At 43.4% G+C, this 16,549-nt stretch overlaps 1 protein-coding gene across 1 annotated transcript in view; it reads right to left on the bottom strand.

Moving 5' to 3' along the window:
• Window positions 1-16,549, bottom strand: part of ITGA9 (integrin, alpha 9) — a gene marked incomplete at both ends in the record, with an annotated part of 125,147 nt that overhangs the window by 74,535 nt on the left and 34,063 nt on the right. The window contains one exon of the mRNA XM_008939477.1: window positions 11,647-11,807. Within this exon, the coding sequence (XP_008937725.1) occupies window positions 11,647-11,807 (161 nt within the window). The remainder of the gene's footprint in view (window positions 1-11,646; window positions 11,808-16,549) is intronic.

Here is a 16,549-nt window from a genome sequence, read left to right as displayed (position 1 = left end):
AGTGCTAACATTAAAAGTAAGATACATAGAAATTATGCAGCCAGAAACGTTAGATTTTTAGATATCTGTCTTGATGAGTAGGAGGGGGACACAACAGAAGCCTTCTGAATGCATGCTGCTCATTCCCTGAAGCAAGCAACCTTGTGTTGAACCCACCAGCCTTCAGTCAACACAGGACATTAGATCATTCCATTACAGAAGGGGAGGAGAGAGAACCAACGTCAAAAGACCAGCAGAAACAATGTAAGGCAAAATTAAGACTGTTCCCAAAATAGTAAGAAAAGAAAAATGAGCCATCACAAATATTTAAGTCACTTATATAAAGTTTAAAAATAAATCCTGGCATTTGTCCAACTTTTCTTGGAAAGGACAAATAAAAACCAGCACTTTGGATAACATTTATTGCTTGCAATGGCAACAGTGTCACAGCACAGTCTGCTGCAGGACCTCCACCTCAGGAATATATTTGGCCACAGTTGACTACACATGTTTTGGTCCAGCAGAGGTGCAGGCAGCACAACCTGCAGAAATGGAAATATCAGAGGTGGAAGCACCACCCCAACCAGCTTCAACACTCACTCCACACCAGAAAGACTTCACGTGTTCCAGGAAGGCTTTGCAAATGCTGCCTCATGTGAGTAGGGTCTGCTCCAGTCTCCAAGTGAGACCCTCACCCCTTCCTGAAGCTTGGGATAGTTTTTGCCATGGATTTCCATTGCCAGCGTTGCAGTGGTTGTGTTGTCTCAGCACAGACAGGGACCAGGCTCCAGGGTTCAGCCTCTCAAACCCAGCTCATGATTTTTGCAGCTGCAATTTGAGAGTGGATGGGGCAGCTTTCATGAAAACCATCCCATGGGTAACACACACAAAAAAATGGAAACCATCTCCTCCAGCTCCCTTCCTGCAGTCAAGCACTCGTTGGGTTGAATGCCCACATGTGCCAAGGTCCCCACTGACATCTCCAAGTCCCACAGAGTTCATGGGTTGCCAGTTACAGCTGGAGAGCTCAAATCTTCTCTTCACTATGAGCTTCAGAGCTCCCTGAATGGGGGCAGACCAGCAGCCTGCCCTTCCTTCAGCAAGCTGAAGACAATTTGACCCATTGCTCAAACGGGAACTGGACTCACTTTCACAGGGGTGGCATTTTTCATACAAAATTGGGTTTCTTACCACATGAATCTGTCAGGCTTTTGTACTTTACCAGGGCACAAGGGTACAGCTTCCCCCATAACCAAAAGAACAATTCAGAACCTCTCCATGATCTGCTCAATGATTTAAAAAGAGTAGTTTACAGACCTTGTAGTTGCATGAAACCAGCTGTCTTCTCTGAGTAAAGAAAATACTCATAAGAAAACAGTCAAAAAAAAAGGTTCTGCTTTACAAGTTTTTCACTCTGGTCTCAAAGACTTTGTACCTGAAAGACAGAGCAGTGTTTGAAGAGCAAAAAATCCAAGTTGACAGGTTGGGCTGCTCCAATACTGCTGCTGCTTCTTCACTTGCAGGAACACTGGTTACATTTTTTAATCATTATTTAAGGACTGAAAACCTCAATATTTCCTAAAAGCATTCAAGGTATCTTACAGATAACCTCAGCTATCCAGTCAGTTGTCAAAGCATCCACGACCCACTGCCTGCCCTGAGGGAAATGGGGAGATGCAAGAAGGCAATACCCCTACATGTACTTCAACACCCTTTTTTTTTTTTGCTCCACAATGAAGTTTTTGGCTTTCCAATTTTCATATCCTTTCTAGCTCCCAGACCAAGAGCACGCAAGCCAAATTTGTATGCAGTGACAGAGTTCAGTCCCTCACAAAGAAGGGATTTTAAAAGCCTTTCCATCAGACTACTGCCCCCACACACTCAGACATCATAAAAAACAATTTTTCATTGCTAAGGGCATGATTTACTTGATGCTTTCTATACCCAAGCATAAGTCAAAAGTATGAAAGAAGGTATAAATTTATATAAGACATGCCCTGGTTTAACTTACATTGTTAGTTACACTCTTTTCTTCTCACCAAAGTTACATCAATGTCAGTTCCCTTACAGTCAGTCTTGCCAAATGAGAAGCTGTGTGTCTGCTAACAGGATGAAAATTACCAAGTCACAGCAAGTTCAACCAGTTGTATTTTTAACTTATTTTGTCATCTGAGGAAGTCTTAAGCAAAGCAGCATGTGTGCCAAAAGAAGGAAGGAGTAAATTTACTTTACTCTCACATTAGATTCCCTTAGATTTACAGCTAACTCTTCATAGTTCAGTCTAGAATTTAACACCAGACCTGGGTCTTCTCCCAGGAGAAGAGGAAAAAAAGAAGCAATATAAACTATTGCAAGATTCTCTTCCTTTTCATTATTATTTATTATCACAGTCAGGCTATCACTGGTCTTAGCCCTTATGGTATTAAGCACATTCCCATATCATAGAGACAGTGCCTTAAAACCTATACAGAAATAGAGATTAAAACCAGTCAGAACAACAAAATAGCAATAAAATAATCCAATTTGCAAAAAAAAAAAAAAAGCATGTAAAATCCATTCATTATAAAGTATTTTTTCAGTTTTTTCATGGAGAAGATATACCTTCACTAATAAATTCAAGGAGAACTACTTATGGGAAACTGCTCATGTTATGTACAAGAAATCGTGAACATCAATAGCTACAATTTAGGTAGAAGAAGGGGTCACCAACTTGACAATAAATGCAACCTAGAAGATCCTCTGGTGCAATTTTCTGTGAAACACTGAAGTTGCTACATTATGTTCTTAGTGGCACTTGATCAGAGAAACCTCCCTCGTGCAGTACCATGGAGTTTTTGCTTAAAAACCAATCAGTTAATTATGTTCTATACAGCTTTGACAACATCCCCTTCTGAAAATGGTTCTTCTAAAGCTGTGTAATCCACCTGCAGCAACACAACTTTTAGCATTAGATGAAAACAAATGGCACATTACACTGTGAGCCAGCCAGAGGATGCCAACAGGACAAACTAAACCTTCAGAATTAGACTGTACATGTTCCTGAAATTTTACTACTACTACTGAAAGCAAGCACAGTGGCTGCAAATGTTTGATGGGAGAAAAGGCCACTGTAAACAACACATCCAAGTGGAGAAGAGCAAGTTACTTTGACCTAGATAGATTAGGAACTGACCACAGATGTAACTTTTGATCACAAGCACAGGTAACTGCCCCCTTGCATCTGGGCATGCTGGTGGGCATGGCACAGGGTGTGGGTCTTCCCTCAGCTGTTTTTGGACCTCAGGAGTTCGAAGTTAATTCAGTTCCACAACTGAAGTTACGTAGTGGGGAAGAATGGGAGAAAAAGCATTTTCTGCCAGAAAAGCTCTATGCCTGCAACCCATTACTCCCACACTCCTTCAAATGTATTGTCAGGCTCTTTGGGTATGAGTTAGGGCACTGGATTAGCGTTATGTGTTGTCATCCAAACCAAACTAAACCCAGCATCTGCACCAGTCTCCCAGGAGGCTCAAGCCTCCTGTTCTGACTACGAGAAGGTTATAGGTTTGGAACAGACCCAGGAGCCACAGCCAGCAAAATTAATTGTTTTCTTTTTAGCCTAGAGAGTTTTCTGTTGGAAGTTGCCTCCGACGTTTCCTAGGAAGTGCCCTGCTCGTTTCTCCCTAAAAGCAGCCCAATGAAAGGGTGATAATTTTAGGCACTCCCCAGTTTGGACAGGATAAGGTGACCGTGTACATGTGTGTGTCTGAGATTACCACACAGACTGATATTCCTCCATGTGTTATAAACAGGAAAACCACTAAAACAAACAAGCTGTTCCCTATTGTAGTTTTCTGCAGCAACACTCTAGCACTAAGTGTATTCCCCTGAAGTGTAAATTCGTCCCAAAGAAGAACTAATAAACTTTTACAGCACAATGTGCCATCGTGTGTTTAGTTTTATCACTCTGTACAAAAAACAGGCTTAGCAAGTTTCTAAAACAGTAGTGTTGCCTTCTTTGTTGCTTCTTTCCACCTGAGAAAACAAGCTCTTTGGTTAACCAGGAGTGCCAGAGAAAGCAAAAATACTCCTGTCCGTCATCATCTGCCTTTTGAAATTACTTTTCCTAGCACAAAGTGCAGCACCTCTTTTATCTCTGTTTGGCCATTCACTTCCTAAAGGTGCTGCCACTGGGAAATGCAGCAACTCCCCTCTCAGCCAAAAGCCCCATGGGCGACCTCTCCAAACCCTGGGCTCTGGTATTCTCCTCCCTAAAAGAGCCATGCTATGTCCATGCCTAAATCAGCCCTTCCTAGGTCTCCAAAGGCTTTCATCTACACATGAAGCATCTTTTTGAGGAACTACAGCATCAGGCAGAACCACATCAGTAGGCAGGCAGTAGAGCCAGGCAAAGACCTGCTGCTGGATGCCTAAGAGCAGTGAAGTGTCACGCTTCATTAAGACTTTACATGCAATGAAATTAATTCCTGACTCGGTAAAAACTTAAGAACTCCACTTAAAAAAATCAATTATATTGCTTTCCCATTACAGAATACATCAAAGGGAGAAGTTTATCAAAGGATTAAAGATTTGGATCCTTTTAGGGATCAGCAGGGAACGCTATAGTTTAAAAAGGGCAGGTAAAAAGAAATACAAGGCAAGGAAAGCAGAACTTCAGCAGCTGCTGTGCTGTAAGTCTATTGAGTCTCATTCAAGATGGAATTTATTTCATTTGGGCAGCATAAAAATCCCTCTACTGGGATTCATGAATGTGATTAACCAGGCATTTGGTCTGACAGCAGCTCAAGACCAACCAAGTTTCTGCCTGGACCATAAAAAATATACTTGGCCTCTTTCACAGACGCTGGCAAAAGCCAAAGAGCAACAGTGAAGTCAAGTAAAATTGGTTACCTTGCTAAAACTTGAAATGAGATGGGGTTTTTTGATTCATTGTTTTTATGATGGGCAAGCTTTGTACAGAACAGAAAACACTCACAGACGCTGTCCAAGCAGAAAGGAGGAAACATTTACCACCCACTTACATTATCTATCAGTATTAGGGGGGACAAAAAGTGATTTCTTTAAAAGCCTTGGCAGATGGGTAGAGCAGGGCATCTGGACAAAACCTCCATCTTTACCTTACAGCTCAAAACCTCCTACTCACCTCAGGACACAAGACCTTTTGGATCACTAAACAGCCCTACTAACTATAATGCCCAGTAAAAAGCCTCCAAACTGTTAATAGCACAATATCTGCTACAATTTGCTCTCCCATGTGGCTGCACTACCAATCCTAGCACATCTTACAGCACTTTCCTTGCAGCACAGGTCTCCTCTGAAAGGATGCTAGTGCCAGGAATGTTTGGCAGCCTCATTTTAGCCACATTGTGCAGGCTCTGAACTGGAGCACAGGCTCATCCTTCAAAGACAATCTTACTTGCTCTTGGTGAATGTGGCAAAAACATTTGGAAAAGCCAAAGACAACTCCGTGATCATTAACAGTATTTAAATCTTGATACAGTTAAAGTACAGTGCAAAGATGTCAGTCTTCCCACCAACTTTACAGACTGAGAGAGTTGGGGCTATTCAGTCTGGAGAAGAGAAGGCTCCGAGGTGACCTTATTGTGGCCTTCCAGTATCTTAGGGTGGCCTACAAGAAAGCTGGGGAGGGACTTTTTAGGATCTCAAGTAACAACAGAACTAGAGGGAATGGGGCAAAGCTGGAAGTGGGCAGATTCAGGCTGGATGTGAGGAAGAAGTTCTTCCCCATGAGAGTGGTGAGACCCTGGAATGGGTTGCCCAGGGAGGTGGTTGAGGCCCCATCCCTGGGGGTCTTTAAGGCCAGGCTGGATGAGGCTCTGGGCAGCCTGATCTAGTGGGAGGTGTCCCTGCTCATGGCAGAGGGGTTGGAACTGGGGGATCCTTGTGGTCCCTTCCAACCCTGACAGATTCTCATCTGTTTTGGCAGAGGACTTTGGAGCCCTGGTGGCTCAATGGTTGGACTTGATGATCTTGGAGGTCCCTTCCAAACTAAATGATTCTATGATTCTAACTCTAATCCTCTTTCTGGTACGTCTAAATCCCTGTACTTAGGAGACAATGAAAAGGAACCCAGAGTTATGCAGCTCACAACTGTTCCTCCCTTGTCTAAATGAGCTACTCAGGAAAAAATGCAGCTTTTCTTCTCCCTGGCTTGTTTCTCAAGGTGAGCCATCAGCTTGACATAGTGATGACCAGAACATATCCAAAAGGAAAGGGTTGATCACTTTGCAACAGAGTAAGCCAACAGAAAGCACTTTATTTATTTTGCTAAGCCTGTATTTATGCTCTGCTGGAGGGGAGGCAGGCTGGGCTAATAGATTATGAGCACACATTTGGAGAACAGAGTAGTTCTGGAAAGGATTTTCCTGTAAATAAACCTCTGTGCTTTGCGATCACCCAACCTATCCCTCAGCCCTTGAAGGCTGAGCCCGTATGGTGGGACTGCTTCTGGCTCAGCCTGACAGCTTCTCCAGTTGTCTCAGAAAAAAACAAGGGGAGTAAAATTGATATAAAACAACAAAAAGGAACAGACCCAAAGATATCAACTCTGTATTTGGTCTTAGAACTGAATCTGACTGCAGTCATCACTCCTGGCAAAACCCCACAGCAGCTTTCATCTTGCTCCCAGGAAGGATGAACTTCCTGCTGCAGGCTGGAACAGGTCACCACTCCCTCTGTCTGCCCCCTGCTCCAAACCCTGTGAAATTCTAGAGAACCATGACTAAGTTTTCATAGCTGATGCTGCTGTGAAAGCAGCCTCTGGTTCAAGTGTTGTCCCCTGACTTGCTCTGTTTTCTCTGCTCCCCAGGGAGAGGTGAGCAGGAGCAGATGTGTCTCTACCAAGAGGAGCTGAGGGACTGGTTTTCACCTCTTCCTCCACAAAGCAATGCTTATGGTCCACATCCAATATACGATCCAGCACCAGCATCCCAGAAAAGGCTGTGCCAAATGGGAGCAACCAGGCTCAGCCTGGAGCCATCAAACTTTATTTGAGTGCTCCAGCAACAAGATCTGCAGAGAAACCTGCCTCTCAAAAGGGCTCTGTGTTGACAGTAGGGGAGAAACAAGCCCCATTAAAAAGAAAACAAAAGAAAACCCCAACCACCACATAAAACCAAACCAACCCAACCCACCCACACACACCCCAAAACTTCATAATAAGCTCTTGAGTGTCTCCATCTGCTTCTCTTGATCCTGTAATACCACCAGCCAAACTTTAACATAGAGATGCTAGCTCACAGATGGACAACTTTCAGAAGAAAGCTCATCATGCAAATGATGAAAATGGTACCACCTCTACATCACCTGTGACGGTGCATCTGAATGCTTTGCTACTCAAACTCTAGAAAAAACAGATTACTATGGATGAAGAAAAGGCTTCACTGTGGATGAATAAAAGGCTTTATTACATGCATCCCCTTCAGATGAGATCAAACGGCTACAGAAGGAAAAACAATCACAGCCACAGACAGTGACTAAAATTGGCCAGCACTAGAGATGAAGTCGTGTGAGATGAGCAGCCCAGAGTATCTTCAGAGCCCCGAGGTAAGAGTGATGCACAGCAGACAAAGGCCAGAAATGTACTTATGAAAAAGGCAAATTCTTGGCTACAGAATTGAACAGCAAACAAAACATAGCTGTGCAATTTCTGTTGAAAAAAAAACCCAGCATTTTATTCCAAACCTGCCTGCAGAAGCTCCTCAGATACACACCATTATGAAAAGCCCTTGATAACACTGCTCCTCTGTTGCTTCTCAGCCCCATCCTTCCCATGATCACAAACCAGATCCATTAAGAGTTAATATGATGAGCAACAAGAGACAGCTTAAAACAACCAGACAGTCACTAAGATAATGATCTCTGGAAAACATAAATGCTGTGTCTGGTTTAATCATGTGCCAGGACTGCTGATGGTGTCTGAAGTTACTACAACATTGTAGCTACAACTACAGCAGTGACTGGTAGCAACAGGCAGCCCAGCTGCCTGGCCCACGGTGGGGTAAGAAACCAGATGGTGGTTCTACAATGAATACAGGATTTGTACAAGGAGCTTTCCCCATCACCACTGTTACACCTTTATGATAAATCAAAGATGAGATGTGACCCCACGTCAACCTGCAGGCACAACGTGCTTTGCTCACTGCATCAAATTCTCTTGTCCAATCCACAGGGAAATCTATCCTAAATGTTAGGGGAGCCTCCACATAAGCAGGAGACAACCAAGGGAAGTTAGTGAACATGGAAACAACATTTTCTCTGAGCTGATGCCCTGATCACATCATGCCTTAAACACACAGCTCCAGTCTTCTGAGCACCATCAGAGGAGTGCAGTTCCCAAGAAAAAAGGTTACATCTCAGGTGCAGGCCCAGATATTAAGGTGATAATTGTAAAGCTTCCAAACCCATTTATTTTCTTCACCTTTTCTGCTTCTGCACCTCTGCTCCTTCTCCTTTTAGTACCATATTCCATTTTTTCACATTTATGTTTGCCGTGCCTTCTACCAAAAAACAAACCCATTCAGAAAAGTTAATCCAGTTTAAACTTCTGCTGCTTCTTCCTCCAGCAAAACTGGCAGAAGGTCACCATGTAAAGTATTTATGTCCTCATTAACTTCTCAATTAATGGCCACTTGCACCAGTTCACCTACTGAACGCAGCAGTGAAGCCTCCAAAGGCTGTTTAAATGAAAACAAAAGTGGCTTTTGCAGATGACCCCTGAGGTTCTGTGTGTATTGGAATTACTGTCTAGGTATATTAAAGGATGTTTCTTCATGAGAAATCATCAAACGGGTTCCAATGGAGATGGAGGGAAAAAGAAAAAAAAAAAAAATCAGAAAACTGCATCTTTCCCCTACTCCTCATGCCTGCTACAGAACCAAACCTCAAAGCACTCTGAAGCCCCAAAGCATTTCCCTTTCATTCTTTGTTCTCAACCAGAAAAACACATTTTCTCATGGATGACCATAACTCCAGCAACTTGAACTTTAATCCAGTAGCCTGACTTGTACAAGATCAAATTCTGAGCTACACACATCCTACCAACCTTCCAAGGGCCATTTATCTCAATCACACAGTTATAAAGACAGACTTTTAAAATACATTAGCAGCAATAAGAGCAGTAGCTCCTGAGAAGGGACCACAAATAGGAAAGGACTCACACTCAGTGTAAAACACTGAGACTTCTCAACTGCAAAACAATTTAATATTAACCCTGACAGTTTATTTGCAGTCTGCAGCTCTTTCAGTGCTCAGTTTCACTGGGGTCTCTTGAGAACAAACCAGAGGATCATTCCAGTTGGAAGAAAACTTCAAGGATCATTCCAGCTGGAAGAAAACTTCAAGACCATCAAGTCCAACCGTCAACCCAGCACTGCCAGGTCACCACTAAACCATGTCCCTCAGCACCACATCTACATGTCTTTTAAATCCCTCCATGGAAGGTGACTCCACTGCTTCTAAAAGTACAGTTTTTCCAGGATTTTTCTCCAACATGCTACAACTACACGTTGGTAAGACAACATCATCCAGCAAGGTCTGATGTGACCATATAAGTCTATTTGTCAGCAAGGATTCAAATGAAAAATTATGTAGTGAAGACATTAAGGATGCAACTGCAAACAGCCCAGTTTGCCACAGAGGTGAATTCATCAGGCATACAGTAAAATAAAAAGAAGGAAGAAAGCCTAAGTGAAATATTTCATATATTTTAAGCCCAAATCATTTATCACCCATTCCATCACAAAACTCTGCAATCAAGATTTCCAGTTGGAGTTTGAGGAAGGATTTTTTTGTTTTTCAGGGTTTTTGTTCAGCTAACTGTTACTTAAGGATACCAGTGAAAGATCACGACCTTATTTCCATGCCTCCAGAGTTTGCAGGGCTCCCTTTGATGTTTCTAATGTCACGTAGCCCCGTGGATCATATCACCTTTCCCATGAAAGCACAGGGATTATCTTTCTCCACTACTTTGCATTCTCCCTTACATGAACAAATGACACTTCCTGCTATTCTTCCAACTGTGAAAAATAGCTGCTTATATCACACAGAAAGCCAGTAGCCTTGCTTGTTAACCAGATGTTTTGCTTTAAGTTGCTGGTATTTTTAAACACGCTTAAACATTTCTCTTGGCTATAAAAATCAAATTTCCCAGGAATTTTCCGGGAAAATAGTTCTTAACTTTGCATTCTCAACATCAACCAGAAATGCTACAATAAATTAAGTAGTTTCCTGGGCATATGTAGCTCTTTAATGAATCCTGTGTCATACCCAAAAACTGCAACGGGGCTAGTGTGAAGGAAATCGTTATTGGGTTGAGATAGAAAAGCATTTGGCTCCTTTTCATCCAAACTCAACACAGTAAAGCCTAACCAGATGTGCTCATTTGAGAAAGAGCAGAATTAGTCAACTCACAGCTATATTTTCTGAGTAACGATAATCTCATAGGTCTACATTTTCTCTAACAAGCTTCTCCACAACAGAAAGCAAAGGCTGTTCCAGAAACAAAGAAATCACCAAAGTTGTCCAGTCTCTTCCAAGAGACCCACACAATCCAACAGAACAGGGGTTCCTCCTTGGTGGTCCTTTTATTTGTTTTATTTTCTCTCAACAGCCATGCACAAAATGTTGATAAAGTTAAAGGATGAGTTTTATCTCCCGTTCTCACCAATTTTTAGGTACAAAGAAGCCTCCTGGAAAAAGTTTATACGTTTAGGGATGTCTGGACCTGCTAGATTCTCAAAACAAGACAGTGGCAAGTGATATCTACTGAAGTTAGGTCACACATACATCCTTCAGTAAGCAGGCTATGCAATTCACCACACAGCCACACTTCCCACTGGACTGGTAATCACAGCTTAGTGCTTGAGAGACACGTGGTTTGAAAGATAAATCTCCTGCCTATATAATTTTAAAATCCATTCTATAAACGTCTTAGCTGAGAAGAAAACTGTTGTGCTTACTCAGCAAACAGAATGGTACCTGGGTGACACTTCCTCACCAACAGCTGCCCAGCAAAGCTACCTACAGCCCTAGCAGACCCGGTATGAAGAGTCTGTCACAGGAAGAACAGACCTTTTCTATGGCCCTGCATGTATGGAAAACACTCTCTGTATCCCTAGAACTAAGACAGATGTGAAACAAAGTTATCCCACCATTATTTGCAAGTCCAGATGAAATCCAGGGGCTCTTCAAACCCAAGAGCCCAAGTGCTTCAGGATAGCCCTCACATTATCCTGCAGTTTCCACACAGACTGCATCACCAGCCCCCTCATGCAGTCAGACCTTTTACAAACCCAAACACTAAACCTGCTGCTCCTGCCAAAACAAAACCTTGCCTCCTTATTTTAACAAGTACAGCAACAAACCAAGCCAAAAGAAGAAAGGAATCTCCTGCAAATGCACCTGATCAAAAGCAAATAAAATACAGATTCCTGGCACCAGGCCTTGAAGGCTCCATGATGCTCAGACTGACAAATCACACCGAGTGAGAAGTTCTGAGTTTCCACCCAAAAAAAAAACTTCATCCACCTGTCAGGAAAACACAGAACCTCTGCAGCCAAGCAGCACCACTTGAGCTGGCTGCATATTTGAAAAGGAAGAGCAGAATTGCAGCGAGGCCAATGTAAGCATGGACAGGAGTGAACTGACCTTGACGTACGCCAGGTAATGCTCACACTTTTCCTGCATGTATGACAGTTGTAACTTCTCTGTGATCTGCCCCGTTGTCTCTCCAGAAGTCACAAAGTAAACTCTGGGTTGCTGGCTCTTTTCCTTCTTTGCCACATCAGCAGTCAAGTTATAATTCAAACCTGTTTTAAAAAGGAAGAAGAAGAAAACAAAGGATGTCAGTGAACAATGGTTATTTTCTAGCCACCTATCTATGGATCCTGTTGCCTTCAGGGCATGTGTGCCTGAAGAAAGGTCAACCCTTGCAGGCCCTCAATCAATCACTGTGTTTCCTGTAACTGCACAAAACCAAATCCAATTACTAATGTACTCCCAGGTTTCTTGTCACTACATTCCCCAGCCCATCCTTTCCCAAAGGAAATGTGTAAAAATACATCTAGACACACACACTTAATAGGAAAAAAAAAAAAGAAAAAAAAGAAACAAAAGATGCTTAAACTATGTTGCTAACAGAAAAAAAGCAAAAACACAACACAAACAACAACAGCAGCAGCCTCCAGCTTTGTTTTCTTTCTAGAACTGCACAAACTATGCAAATGTCAAACAGGACCTGGCACTTCCTGACAATTATTTTGGAGGATCTGCAGTCATCTAAGCATGTAGACCTTCACTATAGGTCCCTGCCTTGCATTCAGCATCCCCCTCTTAGATGTTACACATCCTGGCCAGCTTATAGAAGACTAATGAGTTGTATCTCTGTAAATCCTGTTTTCTGCTCTTCTACAGGATAGGCAGCTTAGAGTTGGTTGGTTTGTGACTTGGATGTATCTGTGCCTAAAAGAAAACTCATTTGTTACCTGAAGTGGCTGTACAGTGATTGAAAAATCCAAGCTGCCTATACCTTTGCTGTTGCTAAATGCAACAGGAGCCATGGAACTGCAGCAGAAATATGAACACTTGTTCTGCTGCTGTCTTCAGAGAAGGGAGACCCTGGCTGTGAGGTCCACACCTCATCACACACCACAGCCTGTACTGATTTCAGCTCCTATCAAGGCAATAATGGGAATACCATGAGATTGGCTCACTATAAATGGCTTAATTAGTTGATAATCTTCATTAACAAGAGCCAGCACCAGCTCCTGTGCTGATTTGTTACATACATCCTGTGCTCGCCAAATTATTGCTCTGGCTTTTATTTATGTTTTAAGTCTTAAATGATTGATGCCAGATAATATTCTCCCTATAAATGTAAACTTTTTGAATGCCAGAATTTTATAAACACTGTAAATGTAACACATTACTGGACTGAGGTCTTCTACACTGAACTACAGCAAAGGGTCTTTGCTGGGTTTCATTGTGGTTTTATTTGGTTTTGTGGTGCTGTGAGGGTTTTTTTCACGATTTAAAATCCTTCTCTCTCTAAATTAACACTACAGTCAATGCTATCACCTCCAATCATTCCTCCACCAAAATCTGACCACTTTGAAGAATTGATTTCATGATATTGTGAAGCTTGGTGCAGAAGTCTCTGAATATTCATAATTCACATGATCCCAAGTGTATTCTTCACGTCCATTTGCAGCGTGTTGCATTCTGATGAGAAGCTCATGCAGAGCAGCCACAGACATTCCCTGGGGCAGTAAGAAAAGCCACGGCTGAGGAGTCAGCCTAACTACAACCCCAGGGCTCCACCTGAACATTTTTTTTTGCTCGCTTTTGGCAGAATAACTTGCTTAGAACAATGCCTTGTAAGTGTTTCAAACTCTGACAAGCCCAGCACCAAAAACTCTCACTGGTGTTTGCTCTCTCCTACTGAAGCGCACCACCTAGGCAGAAACTCGGAGTTCAAAATCCCTGCAATCTCTTCCTCAACTTTTTTTCCCCTTTTTTAAAGTCTGCACACCCCACACCCATCCTCAGTCATCTCCTTCCTGCTTTCAAGACCTCACATGGACGCACAGACGCTGAGATCTTCACCCAAGAAGAAAGGGAAGAAAACCCATCGGCAAACCCAAGCCCTGCGTAGGCAGAGGCAAGAAGCCCCGTGGGGAGACAGCACCCCAGGCAGGACTGCAGGGCTTGCAGGGGTGCCTGGGGGTGCTGGGAGGCTCTCTGAAGGCAGCAGGAGACCCCTGCCATGGAATGATCCCTCGCTGCAGGCGCAGCCCAAGGCGAGCCCCGTCCCAGAGCTCCGAGCAGCAGATCCCAGCTCCGGAACAGCAGTGGATGTTTTCCATCAAGCAGCACAGTTCCCGTCCTCCACCCCACCCCCCCTTTATTTTGACAACTTGTTTCTATGTTATATCCAATGATGTCACATCAGTGGAAAAACTGAAATATCATGAGTAAGGTTCTTTTTATTTTTTTCCCCCTCTGCAGCTTCACTTCTTTCAAAAAGCAACCAGGGTGGGGAGATAACTGGCCAAACCTAGTGCTGCTGCTGGTGTAAGTTCCTCTGGCTCGCTCCAGTAGATCAGGAGGCAAGTTTTCAATAGCAAATTAACTCTTCCAGGTAATGCCTTCAAATATTTATCCAGCAGCTTTAAACACATTGGGTGAGAAATGTTTTGGGGGGTCTGCCCACCCAACTTCATACAGCCAAAAAAAAACTCCAGCATGAATTTAACAAGCTCAGATGATGAGCCTGATTCTTCTAATGATTACTCCTTCTCCATAGCTAAAGTTAAATGCTTAAGAGCTTCATAATCACTCCCTCTGAGAAATTTTGGGTCATACCTACAAAAGCAGGTGTACCAGCCAGCAAACCAGGAGAGCTCCTCCAACCAGTAACAGATGCACCAAGTGAACAGCAGCAGGCATTTTATCATGGATTATTCATCCTAAGTGGTACACAGGTACTCGTGACACAAGAGACATCCCCTCACAGGGCTGAAGGCAGCCCTTGAACCAGAGAGGAGTGAGAAGGGATTGAAATCAGGCAGTGGTATCCTGTGAGCTAAAATGGGAATCACTACTACTTATAGTACTGATTCATGGGGAGGGAGGGCAGGCACTACATGAGAAAATGAAGAGTTTACTAAGGAGTAACAAAAAGCCACGGGAAGAGGAATGCGTTTCTTTGTTGAAATCAGGCAGTGGTATCCTGTGAGCTAAAATGGGAATCACTACTACTTATAGTACTGATTCACGGGGAGGGAGGGCAGGCACTACATGGAGAAAATGAAGAGTTTACTAAAGAGTAACAAAAAGCCACTGGAAGAGGAATGTGTTTCTTTGCTGTCTCCACCAGTAATTATGAGGAGAAAATGATTCATGAACTTTCCTTGCAGACAAAATATCAAAGTAACAAAAGTATTAAAAAAAAATGCCTTAGCAAATGAAACATACACAGGACATTACCCCCATCCTATTCCCAAAAGGAACACAGACAGAAATAATGCTCCTGTACCAAACTAGAGCTGGAAGAGGAGTGTCCACTTTCATCAGGTTTTGGATCAGGCATGTTTCTTTCAGTCCTAGAGAGTGAAAAATACCAACCAGCCTACTATCCCACCTGAAATCTCACACTAGTCTTCCAGGTGACAGTATTTGGGACAGAAGGACCACCCTAGATATGGATCAACACACAAGCCACGTACAGCTGAAGTGAAGAGTACAGGAGAAGCTCAGTTTCTAGCACACCTGCCTAACTCTAGCCAAATGCCCCAAACCCTTCATTTTCATAGCCACTAAAATTCACCTAATTCTCACACTGGCACTATCATTGTCATTGTTGCTACAATTGTATAGGAAATTATCCAGAGAGTGGGCACAAGGTTGCCTCCACTCCCCTGCAGGGATGAATGCTGAAGCAGTGCTCGATGCACAGAGATGCCAGCAGCTTCTCTTTGTTTGTCCTGCTCACTCAGGAGGGTGCTCTGAAGATGGTCTGAAGAGCCTGAAGCCTGCCCATCCAGGCTGGGAAAGGCCCTTCTCTCATCCCTGCCTCTCCTGCAGATAGAGAACTCAGGGGAGACAAAGTAATGGCCCCTCAAGTGAGAGAGGAACAGCTCGAGTGACATTCTGAGATGAAAGAAAGGGAGAAAACTTAAAATGCTGTATCTCTCACACATCCAAGAGGTACCAGAGGCTGTCTCTGTTGGTGGGCACCCAACTAGAAGCTCAGCCCTCCAGCAAGCGCGGCGGCAGAGCGAAGGGTCAGACAATGCCTGGCACACAGTGGCTCTTTGTTCAGAAGAAGACATTTTGGCCATAAATTCATACTTCTGAAGACCATAGTCTGCAAAGAGTATCCACAAAACGGGTGGGAATTCCACTGTCACTGGCAGCATGGACAAGTACAGATCCTCAGACAGCTGTTACACGACCAGCAGTATTGCAACCACCCCGCGGAAACAAAGGAGGGTGGGGAAGGTTTACATGAGGCAGTGCTAGATGAAGACAACTTTCCTTCACATGCCAGCTCACCAAATAACCACACGTTCCCATAAGCACTGAAGACACACATGGGCCATAGAAGCCATGTTCAGCTTGGCTTTGTAGCTGTTGTGTAACAGGTGAGCACCTTCAGCTGCACAAAAGCAAAAGCAACACCCAGTTTTTCACCAGTAAGCAGCACTGTTGTTCTCACCCAGTGCCTTAACAGACCACCCCCAGACATCCAAAGACGAGACAAACCCAACACATTTCAGCCACAAAGCTCTGACACAGCATTTTAATGCCTCCTTTCAGAGTCTGAGCTGCACGACGAGGTACTTACAGGGGTATTCTATTTTTTTTCCCCACGTTTAACCATGCAGGAGAGGAATCGTTGCAGTATTTCCATGAATTGTTCCACCCTTTGTTAATTGAATCTCTTCAACTGCAACATAATTAAAATGGCCTGACTATTAGATTATAAACTGAAAGCTTATTTGAGATACTTTATCCAAATCATAACCCCCAGGGGGTTTAAAGACAGTCA

The sequence above is a fragment of the Merops nubicus genome, unplaced genomic scaffold (assembly GCF_000691845.1).
Source record: "Merops nubicus isolate BGI_N331 unplaced genomic scaffold, ASM69184v1 scaffold294, whole genome shotgun sequence".
Classification (NCBI taxonomy): Eukaryota; Metazoa; Chordata; class Aves; order Coraciiformes; family Meropidae; genus Merops; species Merops nubicus.
Note: the sequence above shows the minus strand (reverse complement) of the source record. Positions and strands in the feature narration are given on the sequence as shown.